This window comes from Cricetulus griseus, chromosome 7 (genome assembly GCF_003668045.3).
Source record: "Cricetulus griseus strain 17A/GY chromosome 7, alternate assembly CriGri-PICRH-1.0, whole genome shotgun sequence".
NCBI classification, from domain to species: domain Eukaryota; kingdom Metazoa; phylum Chordata; class Mammalia; order Rodentia; family Cricetidae; genus Cricetulus; species Cricetulus griseus.
The window spans coordinates 81,744,405-81,757,962 of NC_048600.1; the positions used below are offsets into that span (position 1 = coordinate 81,744,405).

The window sequence follows — 13,558 nt, forward strand, 5'->3', positions numbered from 1 at the left end:
CAAACGGGCCCACTGCATCTGTGGGTGGAGGGTCATGGATGGGTGGAGGAGAGGCAGGTGAGTGTTAGGAAGACCCCAAGAGATGCCAAACCTCTTGTCAGGACCGGCTCTTTCTGTTCATGGCTATGAAGCACCAACACATTCATGATGAAAAAGGGCAGGGGGAAAAAAAAAAAAAGGCAGCCAGTGTAACCACATACCCTTGTCCTGGTGGCAGACACCGTTGGTGAAGACAGGAGAGTCGGGTACCCGGGCCACGGAAGGGCAGGGGGCAGAGCTCCAGGACAGCAGGCTTCCCCTTGTGCTGTTACTGTGGCTCCCGAGCCTCATGAGCCAATGGTCAGACAAGGAGGAGCTGGTGGAGCCTGCAGAAGAAGCAAAGGAGAGAGTTGGGCCTGGCACATCCCTGAGGATGCCTGCAAGTAGGACAGAGAGTTCTTCCACTACCAGGTTCCAGGCCAGATGACCCCTATCCCTCAGCCCTGGACTAATAGAACCAGAGGAGAACTAGAGAAATAAAAGTAGTTAGGCAGTAGTGGCACCCGCCTTTAATTCCAGGACTTGGGGGGTGGGGACAGAGGCAGGTAGATCTGTTAAATTAAGGCCAGTGTCGTCTACAAAGTGAGTTCCAGGACAGCCAGGGCTACACAAAGAAATCTTGAGAAGCCAAAAAGGAAAAAAAAAAAAGTGACTGGCCAGGAAGCCTGCAACAGTATTAGGTGAGACCTACAATGGGCCATCCTTGGAACTATGATGTTTAGAAGCCTGCAGTGAGACATCCTTGAAACCACGGTATTTAGTGAGCAAGGGAAAGATGGCTCCTTGGTGCATTCACATGTTTTCTGTGAAATTATTTGCTGCCAACTCTGGCTTCCATAATGTGATTACTTTTCTAGAGCCAGATTTCTAGGATCTTAGTGGTCACAGCAAAAGCATTGTCAGAGTGACAGCATTTATACCCAGGGCCCATAGCCCAAGATCCTATAGGACCACAAACAGTGAGCAACCCCCAAGTTCAGGGGAGCCAAATCTTCATAAGGGGCATTAGGGATACCTTCCCTCTGGACTCCTCTAATAGGTTTATTACTATTAAACTGCATATTACTTAAGGGTCTTACTGGGTAGCCCAGGCTGGCCCCAAACACATGATCCTCCTGTCTCAGCTTCCCCTGTAACAAGATTACAGGCATGTGTCAGCATGCCTGGATCGAAGTGTTTTATTCTCCTTTCAATGTCTGCCTTCTATAAATGGAAAGCAGGCTTGTGTTAATTTTGATTCAACCCTGGAGGACTATTGATTTTCTCTGACTATTTTCCAATAATGATTAGGAAAAAGTATGGTGTGTGTGTGTGTGTGTGTATGTGTGTGTGTGTGTGTGTGTGTGTGTGTGTGTGTGTGTGTGTAAGAATGAGAACCTATTTGTATAAAATGTGGTGGGTGTGTGTGGTATGCACACAAAAGTACATGCAGGGGTGAGTTTCAATAAACTCAGAGGCCAGAGGAAGCCGCTGGTACCCTGATCCATCATTGTCCTCCAGAGGAAGTCATTGGGTACCCTGATCCATCACTCTCCTCCTTATTCCTGTGAGTAGAGTGAATTAGTGAACCTAGAGCTATGCTGGCTGGCTGGCTCTTCCACTGCTGACAGTGCTGAGATCAGAGGAACATACATAGGCACACTGGCTCCTTTTTTTTTTTTTGTTTTTTTTTTTGAGACAGGGTTTCTCTGTGGCTTTGGAGGCTGTCCTGGAACTTGCTGTTGTAGATCAGGCTGGTCTCGAACTCACAGAGATCTACCTGCCTCTGCCTGCCGAGTGCTGGGATTAAAGGCGTGCGCCACCAACTCCCAGCTCCGACCTCCTTTTAAAAAACTACTCCTCATGCTTACACAGCAAGTGCTATTACCCATGGGGGCCATCTCTCCAGAACTGATGAATTTCTGGAATGCTCTTTTGTCCCCAAAATAAGATGGCTATTTTGTAGTGTGGGACAAATCACATAAAAGTGTTACACATTTTCCCCTGTACTTCCAAATAATTTGGAGGTTCATAAATCAATTACTGGGGAGCCACTAGGCAGTCACACTTTCTAGAAAGGCCCTGTGCTTTTACCTGCCTCTCTCTTTCTAACAGCAGGTTTACATGGCCCACACCTCATCACATGTGGCTCAATATTAGACTTCCACATGCATCAGCTGCCCCAGATTTAAAAAAAAAAAAAAAAGTACTCTTTTTTTCTTTTCTTTCTTTCTTTTTTTTTTTTTTTTTTGAGACGGGGTTTTTCTGTGTAACAGTCTTAGCTGTCCTGGAACTCGCTTTGTAGACCAGGCTGGCCTAGATCTCACAGAGATTCACTTGCCTCTGCCTCCCAAGTGCTGGGATTAAATGTGTGTGCTCCCCATTTCTTGGTATGAGCTGGGGGAATGGAGAACTCCTATTCTCACACTGGAAGACAGAGTTTCTTTTTTGGTCCTTATCCACCTTCCTAGATGCTCAAGTGAGCATTTCAGTTCCTTAAAAAAAAAAAAAAGCCACTTAGACACACACACACACACACACACACACACACACTGAAGCCAGCACTGTGTGTGTGTGTGTGTGTGTGTGTGTGTGTGTGTGAGAGAGAGAGAGAGAGAGAGAGAGAGAGAGAGAGAGAGAGAGAGAGAACACATGTGTGCCATAGCACATGTGTGGAGGGGTCAGAGGAAAACTTACAGGAATAGGTTCCAAGGATCAAACTCAAGTTGCCAAGGCTTGGTGGCAAGCATCCTTACAACTGAGCCATCTCACTGGCACAATACATTTCAACTCTCTCTCTCTTTTTTTTAGGTGCACATTTGTCTGTGTGAAGGTATCAGATTCCCTGGAACTGGAGTTATAGACAGTTGTGAGCTGCATGTCATGTGGATGCTGGGAACTGAACCTAAGTCCTCTGGAAGAGCAGCCAGTGCTCTTAGTCACCTAGCCATCTCTCCGTCCCACATTTCAACTCTTAAGGTGATCTCCAAACCCCATGACCCTCTGAGCTGTAGCACACACCTCTCATGGAGCTACTGGCTGACCAGGGAGGGATGCTGTTCCGCTTCTGATAGAACAGGATGTACGCCCCCCTGGTGTTGACCTCATCCTCTCGAAGGGGCTCCACCGTGCTATCATCATAGCTGTACCACTGGCCGTCCAGGGAGTTCCGGCAATAGGCTGTAAAGGTTCAAACCCAAGTTCAATGCTTAGCACTCCAAGGCATGAAGATGATCCCCATGATCAGAACTCAAAAATGGGCATGCTTAGAGTAGGATGACAAAAAATGCCCGGTTTTAGCTAGAACTGATTTCTGTGAAACCAGGAAAAGACAACAGTTTCACAACTAGGAGAGTTCACTGGAAAGTGAGTGCTTCACACTGTCATCTCATCAGGCACAGTCACCCCTAACACAGGGCCTCACATTACAGGCTAGGAAATAATGTCACCCACCATTCACCCATCTCTAAACGACCATGGAAGAGAAAATGACACTCCTGGTTGGGACTCTGATATACCTTTTTCTACCTAAGGACTGGAGACCAACATTTATAGAAAGAGGAACATGATTCCAACTACCTCCAACCAGCTACAGATACCCTTTACCTCCAAACTCAGCGTGTAGCACCCAAACCACTGGTCCTGAAGCTTACAGGACACACGTGGCCACATCTATGTCCTACTCTTCTTGTTGCCACCTTTAAAATGTTATTGAAAGAGAGAGAGAGAGGAAGAAAGAGAGAGAGAAAGGAAGGAAGGACTGAAGGAAGGAAGGAAGGAGGGGAGGGAGGGAGATGAAGGAAGGAAGGGAGGAAGGAAGGGAAAGAAAGAAGAAAGAGGAATAGAGAAAGAAAGGTAGGTAACCTCTTAAATTTATGGATTCTACAAACCCAGACCCTGGGCTGGACAGGTTTGCTGACCTCTGCCCTCACCTGCCTCACACCCAATTCACCTTTGTTCTTCTTTTCCCTCTTGCCACACTCATCCAAGAGCCCTTCTTACTAATGGTACTCTCAGAATACGTCTAGAACACTTTGTCAATACCAGTGCAAACTCTTACTGGAGGCTCAGAAACCACCTTGGACTGAAACTCATGCTTGCACTGTGGCTCTTTTCTACCAGTCTCCACAGCACAGCCATTTTGAAAAGCACTAGGTGATGTTTTTGCTCCCAGCTTAAAACCTGGAGCTGGCCATTGTGTCACAGTAAAATGATTCCTGCAACTCTTGGATGCTCTAAAGTGTCTTTGTTTATGATGATAATCTGTGTGATGGCTGCGGCCTCCAATTGGTTTCAGGGTGGGGCCAGTCATGAGGAGGCCAAGGAAGCATCCACAGGTTGGGATGGTTGGGCAATGAGAGGAGAAAAAGCCAAAGACCAGAAATAGAACGAAACACAAAAGTATAGCAACTAAGTGGACCTTTCAGTTAGTAATGGTCTTGCAGCAACTGGGTATCAGGGACATCAAGAAACTTTAGATAACACACTTAAATGTGAAAATCGAAAACCTCAAAAGCACTGGAAGACAACATAGGAAAAAAAATGCTTAGTAGCCCCACAGTGAAAAGGGCGTTCTAGCCACACCTCAAAGTCCAGAAGCCAGAAAAAAAAGAATGATTAGCCATTTGGTTACCTGGAATAACAAAATGTAAACTTTCTGCAAGACAAGTGACCCAAGCACTGTTGGGACAGATATTACAGAAAGACTGGTAAGAACAGCCGTGTGGTAAACAGTCAAGGACATGGGCAGGACATTCACAGACAGGTGCACAAGGCTTCAACAGGGAAGAGGCTAGATCTGGGATGGCACCCATCATTTGACTGACAAAACTCCAAAGGTGTCTCTGCGCAGGCTGTGGGTGAGCTCTCCTACTATTTTAAGCCCAGAGGAAAAAAGACTGGGAGTGGCCCCCTCACCTGTGGAATGAGTGGGGTGGCAGAGCAGAGCAGCACGAGAGTCACCTGGCACCCATACAACCTTCATCTGATCAGCCAAGACCCACCCTTCAACCCTTCTCTGTCCTCCAACAAGGTCCTTGTTTCTCTCTTTCTCTCTGAGGGCACTGTACCAGCAGTGTGTGTGCCATTAGTGAGCACACCCACACCTCTCATGAGGCTCACAGGGATCAGTCTCCACAATGGGGTACCCACTAAACACTGAACTGCTGCTGCCAGCAGCTCTCCTACAGCTGTGACCTCCAAGATGGAACAGAAGGATGGCATTGTTCAAGAAGTAGTCAGTCATGCTAACTCTGAGAATACTTACAGGGACAACTTTAAGCCACTGAGAGAAGTGTTTCTCTCTCTTTGTCTACTGCTTCTAAATTCCCCAGATGACTAGAAGTTAAAAGTACCCCACATAGTAAATAGACACAAAACCTGATGAGTAAGACTCTCTGTGCTGAATCATAAATGAAAGCACATATCGCATGTTGGTTCTGGTACTTACCCTCCCACATTTGATGTGCCTGAAAATACAAGTAGTTACCAACACCATAGCGCAATCATCATCCTAAGTGAACACCAGCTTCCCAGAAGACTAGGCGATGTCGCTTTTTACCCCTGTGGCAATTCTGGGGACATCTTGAGGCTCTGGCTACAGCCAAGTCATGTGGCTATGGCTGTGGCACATAGAGAGGCATGGCAAGGCTCACCTGTGTAATGCCCACCTTGCAGACTGCCATGGTGGTTGCAGACGGCATACAAGTCGTAGAGGAAGTCCATTGGGTAGGTGGTGGGGAGGCAGATTGGCTGCTTCCAGGAGGACCAGGGGCCAGGCCCTGCCTTGGAGTTGGTGCTCCTCCGTGCTACATGGGGAGCCATGTTGAGCCCAGACAGTGGGAACTTCACCAGTGTGGAGAGCTTGTTCCTTTTCTCCCCCACCTGACAGAAGCGTTTCAGGTGAATGATCAAGATGTCCGGTAGGGTCCACAAACTCAGCTTTACCACACCCTGCTGCAGGACTTGGCAGTGAGGGCACTTCCACGCATCATCCTGGGCCAGCTGGAAAGGAAGCCGTCAGGACTGTAAGGCCATTACAGTGCACAACCAACCCAGCATAAGGCAGCCAGCCCCCCTCCCAACCAGGGAGTGGAATCCAGGGCGGGACCTGCTCCTCCTTGGTATAGGACTGAAAACATTCATCCAGGGTACAGCTGGGCTGCTGGTGTGCCTGCTGCTGCCGCCACACACTGTCTGCATCCTGGACCCGCTCCTCCTGGAGGCTCCCAAACAGGCTAGATGGAAGAAGAGGGCACAGCATTCAGAGCTTTCCCTCCTGGAAGGATCTAACTGTCTCCATACACAGAAAACCTGGGCAGGGCACTGGACAGGCAGTTACCCTTTCTGTGGGTTCCTGAAACCTCCTGTACCCCTGACTTTGCAATTCACTCTTAGAGAATCTTCTGTCTCCCCCACCAACTACTCAAAGTACCAAGTCCTGTGCTAACCCAACTTAGGACCAAGAGACTAGTAAGTACTTGACAGATTGAAACATGTCCTCTTACAGAGTCTGGTTGACGGGCTGAGGAGCTGTGAGAGACAGTCAAGTAGAGTGAAGAGCCTAGATTCAAGCCAGCCAGCCTGGGTTCAAATCCCAGCTCTGTGTGTAGGAGCCATGTGACTTATACATCACTTACACCCCTGTGCATCTCAGTTTCAACCTCTGGGAAATGGCAGTGATAAATTCGTAGTCCTCCCACACAGGGTGTGCTGAAGATGAAACCAATAGCTCATAGGAAATCATTGTTCTGACCAGTGCATGGTCCAGGCTGAGGCTTATATGAGCATTTACCACTCCTCACACCCCATTGGCCCCCATCACGATCATCATGCCCACTGTGGCTATTTATATAGATGGTTCTAAGTCCTCTCAAAGGAATGGAGTCCACCACATTAAAGGTGTGGATGCAGGATCATCCACAGGGGAAAATGGGTCCAGGCAAGGTTTGTGGGCAGAGGCATGCCCTAGCTCAGCTGTGTGGGAGTAAAATTCCATTAACTCACCGCTCCGTGACAGAGCTATCCCACTCCACGGCCAGCTTGACATGAGGAGGGCCTCCTGGCCTCCTGAGGTGCAAAGCCCTGAGGAGAGAATGAGGAAACCTGTCAGAAAACAGAGCTTCCTTCCCACAGTTCTCAGGGCTTAGCAATTGGTTTCTGCTCTCCTCCCAGGAGAAATGTTCCAGACAAAAACACCCCAAACTGTCTAAAAAAACATACTGCTGAAGGCCTTAGCTCATTGCCTACCCCTTAAAACCCCCTACTGATACTCTTGGGAGTTGAGAGCTCTAGGTAGGAGCTGTGTCCTTCTAGCTACTAGGATACAATTTACTGTTCCACTGAAGGCCCAACTACCTTTTCAGTGTCTACAGGCCAGTTACACAGGGCCAAGATTTGAATATAAAATGTCTCTCCCAGAGCTGGAGACAATATTCTTTAAAAGGGAAGCCTAGCTGGAGTAGGTCACTGGGGGTAGGTCAGTGTGCATATCTCATCTCTAATTTCTTCCTCTCTCTGTTTTCTGTCAAACATGAGGTAAAAGAAGCTCCTCAAGTATACAATGCTCAGCCTCACCACAGGCCCCAGAACAACAGAGCCGGCCATGATGGACTGAAACCATGAGACAGAGTAAATCTTTCCTTCCCTCAAGGTCTTCCTGTCAGGTACTGGGTCATCGCATCACCGAGTCAAACAAACACCCAAGTGAGCATTTCACACAAAAAGCCGGTTCTGATGGCACCCCAGGAGAACTAACACACCCAAAAAACAATGCAGAAAGGCCCCTGCAAACCCACCCACACCATCCAAAGACTTCCAAACCCTCCAATGTCAAAAATCTTAGTGAGTCAAACTACAGCCCCTCCCACCTTCTGTGATTCCACCCATTTCAGAAAAAGCAGGAGAAATGAAGGAAAAAAGTGGACGGTAGAAAATTTTACTCTGAATCAAGAAGAGCAGGCACAAGTAGCCAAGTTCACACCCAAAATATTGTTTAGGATTTGTAACAAGACTGTCACCAAGATATTTCAATAGAAAGTTCCAGACTCACAGAAGAAGCAGTGAGATGAGATTGCACATACTGGATAAAGGGTGTACATACAAAGTACAACTTCCATTCCTTATTTTCAATATATTTTTTTCATTTATTTATTATGTTTATAACATTCTGCTTCCATGTATATCTGCACACCAGAAGAGGGCACCAGATCTCATAATAGATGGTTGTGAGCCACTATGTGGTTGCTGGGAATTGAACTCAGGAACTCTGGAAGAGCAGCCAGCACTCTTAACCTCTGAGCCATCTCTCCAGCCCCAATTTTCAACATATTTTTGCCTTACTTTGTCCCGCTGCTTTCATGGACTTAAGTACTTCCTCTCAAGTTTCTGTATTGGCCTGGTAACAACTGGCTATAGGCTGGTTCCAGCATGCAGAGCACACATTGAGGAATAAATTCGTAGTCACCTCCAACACCAAATGCCACTTGGGGCCCTTTTTCTCCAGTGTTTCCTTTTCCTGTCAAACCAACCATGGATGGCTTTTCTCTCCCTAACTTACCAGCTAAAGAGAATATAAATAGGGTATTCTAGGGAGCCTTTTGGTCTACCTCTACATTCTAGACTCAGCACCTCAAGCTGACCAAGTCAGGAAACCAGAGACCCTTACTGTGAACTGTGCTTTATGAGAATATCAGCAAAAGTATCAGATTCCTGATGCAGAAAGCAAAATCATCCCATGGATACTGTGCCATCCCTGAAGAAGTTTAGATGAGGCTGCACTGTGACAAACTATTGAAGGGACATGTGGAGCATCATGAAGTCAAAGGCACATTAGAGTTAGTCACAGTGGCTTTATCCCTGAGCATCTGTTAGACCAATCTGAGTGCAAACTCAGGCTTCTCCATTCACCAGCTGTGTAAGTATGAGCAAGTTGATCTCTGGTAATCTCATTGCTCCCTCATCTTTTAAGTAGCCATTCTTGGACACAAGATTTAAAAAACAAACAAACAAAAAAAAGCAAAATGTGTCTAAGGACTCAACAAAGGCTGGTACTAGAGAGGAACTGTAAAGAATGGCTGGTATTATTAATAATTTTATTGTTCTGTAGTCTTCTTTAGTAAGCCTAGCTCAGTAAGAGCACAAACCATCCCTTCCCTTACCTGTCAACTGCCCAGTGACAGAGGGGCCGGCTGTCCTGTGGCGATAAGTAGCTGCAGGCCAAGGAGAGCCCCACAACTCGGATGGAGAACAGAGTCCCCAGGTCCTGCCATGACAAAACCAGAGGTGACAGTTCATCACATAGTCCCTGTGCTGAGCAATAGACTCTGTGACACATAAATGAATCAAAAGTGCAAGCACTTTTTTCCCCATAGTATTTTGAATATTCTCTTAATAGCCGGTATTTAAAACAGACAGCAAAAAGGCTTCATTGTTTTGAGATTCCATCTATTAATATAGTGATCGAATGCCATGCTTGATATACGGAATGCAATCCCTCACACGATGAACACAGCAAGAATAAAAACAAGTGTTTAACTGGAGCAGATACTGATACAGTAAGTGGAAAGTAAAATCTATTTGTAATTATTGATGAGTAGTTCAACCTTCTTTATGGACATGATTATCATCACAAAAATGAGACAGTTGGATAACAAGTTCATATACACATGCTATGATACACTAACATTTCTGAAATTGAAGCAAGCCTTACAGAGATATGCTTACATTATAAATGCCTCAAAAAAGTCAGGGGAACAAATAACCTAATTCAAAAGTGGCCAGAGGACCTGCTTCTCCAAACACATACACATAACAAAAGCACAATAGAAGATGGTTACAGCCATTTGTGATAGTTAATGTGAACTCATGAACCAAGACCACAGTGAGCTGTTGTTACATCCCACCATAACAACTATATTTCTATCTATATTATAATTTTAAAAGGGGAGAGGAGTAGGTGTTGGGGAGGATCTGGAAGAAATTGAAACCCACATGCATGGTTGGTGAGAATGTAAATCAATGCTGTGGCAATCAACTACAAGTTTCTCACAAGGTTGAGACTTGTGAGAACTACTATCTCAGCCATTAACCATGCTCCTAAAACCACTATAAGTGAGGGTATTCAAGAGATGTTTGCACACTCATGGTCACAACATTGTTTATAGTCAAAAGATGGGAACAACTCACATATTGGTAACAGATAAATGGAAAATGAAATGCTGTAGATAGGCACAACTCAATTTCCACCCAGGCTTAAAAATGGAGTAGAATGGAGATGTAATTTGGTGGAGAACACATTCGAAGCAGGCTCTGGGTCTAATGAGTGCACATGCATACACATACAGGCACACACTCATACTCACACACAGACATGTACACACACAAATCATAATAGAACAAGAAGCAAAAAATCTACCACCTATGTGTTAGCAATTTATCATCTTATCTTCAGCCTGAAGGACCTCCTAGCTTGAGAGAGCTTCATTGTATACAAGGCCCAAGGGTCTATCTAGGGCACACTGGGTAGTGGAGGAAATCTAGCATATGCCACAGGCATACAGGGATAGTGGGGAGCTAATAGGGCATTGTATTCTGCTACTAAATGGGCACAGAGTTTTTGTAGGATTGTTTTTAAAAAAAAAAAAAAACTGAGAACACATAGTTACATAGCATGGCAAAGGCAATTAACATATACTTATGAATGGTTAAGTTGTATATTTTGCCAAAAGAAATCAATGCAGTCTTCATTCAAATAAAGGAAATACAGTTTTTAAAGCCGTCACTCAATAACTTGGCTACAATTGGAGAAAAACTAAAATTTCCTTACAAATTAAAGCTGATGGTAGACATCTTTACTTAAAATCGTGGGTGAGGTTGGATTCTGTCTGGCAAGAGAAGAGGAGGAAAGCTTTAGAGTTCCAGGCAAGAGTATGGCCAGTACTTCAGAAGACCAAAGGCCCAGAACACATTGAGACAATTGTGAGGGGCTCCTGTGACTTGGCAGCAGCCATGTACAAGAGCAGGCAGGGCAGGGGATAAGCTAGAGCTGAGCCATGCAGTAGAGGGTTTGAATATCATTTAATTGTCTACACGTGTTTGTTTTCACTGAATACTTGGTCTATATGGCAACCAATTAGGAGGTAGGGTCCTTAGAGAGGCCCTTACATTACTGGGGCACCCTCAAAAGGGACTTAAGACCTGTAGTTCTCCAACTCCCCCATTCCATTCTACACTTTGAGATCTGGTTTTGTTCCACATACATTCCTGACACAGTGTATCACCACCTGTCACTCTCCTGGCATCTGAACCCATGTAAGTGCCATGACTTTGAACCCCCAACACTACAAGGTCTCTAAGCCTGTCTTCTTCATGAACCTGTGTCTGTGGGATTTAAATGCAGTAACATGACACTGACTAGCTAAGGGGCCTAGACTAATGGTTCTCAATCTGTGGATCATGACCCCTTTGGGTATTGAATGACCCTTTCACATGGGTAGCCTAAGATCATCTGCATATCAGATATTTACATTACAATTTATAACAGCCACAAAATTACAGTTATAAAATAGCAATGAAAATATTGTTTATGGTTGGGGTTACCACAACATAAGAAACTGTCTTAAGGGGTGATAGCATTAAGAAGGTTGGGAACCACTGATCTAGACAGTGAAGTTCAAGAGAATTTGCCCAGCTCATGGACTATGGTCAAAAGACAACAACAACAACAACAAAAAACCTCATGTATCCACCAACAATAAATGTGCAGTGTGTGGTTGATCTATGGTTTTGACAAGACAAATCATTGGCTGGAAGCCTGCTAACCTCAGGGGCTTTGATTCAGGTTGGCCATGGAAGGGTGTATACTTTCTAAGAATGCTAATTTCAATATGGAAGAAACAATAATTTCCTTCACTCCTAACTGACTGAGCCTTGCTGTTTGCACAGGGAAGCCATCCATTAGCCAGATCCCAATATCTATGTGGAGGCAGCCAACCCTACATAAAGAATAGTGCTGAGCTCACACACCCAAGTTTATATGTTGACCATAAAAAATTGTTCCTGCAGTGATATCTTTTTTCCATAATTCATGCAAATTAATTCTCTCCAGCAAATGGTTCATTTTTGTAAGGAACACTTTCCTGTCCTCTATTCTAGGCTAAGCAGATTCATTTTAGAGCCTTCAGTGTATGTATGTTCACTACGCTTAATCTCTTCAGCTCTGTTTTGAAAACTCCAAATACATTCTTTTCACTTTATTGCCATGTGGAGCCCATCTTTAATACAGTATTAAAAGCATTAAGGCTGGGCTGGAGAGATGACTCAGTGATTAAGAGCGCTTGCTGCCCTTGCAGGATCCAGATTCAGTTCCCAGCACCCACATGAGCCACCTCTTCTGGCCTCCCCAGGCAGTGCACACATGTGGTGTGATACAGATAAGGAGGCACACACATATACATAAGTAAACAAGTAATAAAATTTTAAAGGGAGTATGGGTTAAGTAGGAGGGCTATCCTGAGAGCCTTGTAACCATTCTGAACACATGATTCCTACAGCAGATCATGCCCAACTGCACATTTACAAACACGGAAAAGTATCCAGGGCCAGGCTGAGGCTGCCTGCATTTGAATTTGGCTAGCATCACTGGTGACTTGATTAGTTCCTAACATTGGAAGACTGTAAGGACACAGAGGCAAAAGTATATGCATGTGACAGGTAAGGAACAAGGACAGCTGGGGAAGGAGGAGGCAGCTGAAATAAATGCCCACATGAAAGTGGCTTTGTCCCCTTTCAATAGTTCCTAACACAAAGTCTGAGGGATAGCTACCACTATTACTAGAGAGCCTGACCTACTTGTGGAGAAGCTAGCTTTTAATTCAGGCTCTGCGGTATATCGAACAAAATCCTTTAGACATGAAGGTTTGGACAAATATAGTGAAGGTCTTTAACAAGTTGCTTTTTAGTATAAACCCTAAATCAAATACATAGGGCTATCTTTGATAGAAAGAAATAGCCATTGTGAGAGATTATCTATAAAATACTTTGGCATAACCCCATTGAAGGGCTCTTATTACACAGTTTCTCAAGGCTACTGATCAACCCTGAAAATTCCAATGCCTTCCCTGCCAGAGCAGTTCAAGACACAGAAGCAAAAAAACCAATGGTTTTTTCAGCACCCATAAAGGTGCTGAAAGTCAATGGGTTTTAAACTTCTAAAAATTCTTGGAACAAGACAAGAAAGTATTTTTTCCTTAAGTTTTTAAACTCAGCTGACTTTCACTCTTGGACATCATCACCATCAACCATTAATTTTCCACAGAAATTACATCTCAAGGGCTGGCAAGGTGGCTCAATGTACAAAGCACTTGCTGCCAAGATTCCAGATTCACATGGTGGAAGAAGAGAACCAACTCCCAAAAGGTGTCCTCTGACATCCTCACGTATACCATGGCATAAGTAAATAAATAAATATAATTTAAATCTTTCAAAATAAAAACAAACAAAAAAAGGAATTCTATCTCAAGCCAGGTGTGGTAACTCATGC

General features: G+C 44.9%; 1 protein-coding gene across 2 annotated transcripts in view; it reads right to left on the minus strand.

Moving 5' to 3' along the window:
- Usp43 (ubiquitin specific peptidase 43) overlaps positions 1-13,558 on the minus strand; it is a 58,511-nt gene that overhangs the window by 12,315 nt on the left and 32,638 nt on the right. The window contains exons 9-14 of one of the 2 annotated variants that reach the window (XM_027427106.2): positions 9,177-9,280; positions 7,024-7,101; positions 6,128-6,254; positions 5,688-6,021; positions 3,040-3,198; positions 201-365 (exon numbers count right to left, since the gene is read on the minus strand). In XM_027427106.2, coding sequence (XP_027282907.1) covers positions 201-365; positions 3,040-3,198; positions 5,688-6,021; positions 6,128-6,254; positions 7,024-7,101; positions 9,177-9,280 — 967 coding nt within the window. Of the gene's footprint in view, positions 1-200; positions 366-3,039; positions 3,199-5,672; positions 6,022-6,127; positions 6,255-7,023; positions 7,102-9,176; positions 9,281-13,558 lie in introns of both variants that reach the window. The other variant, XM_027427105.2, reaches the window with a different exon arrangement.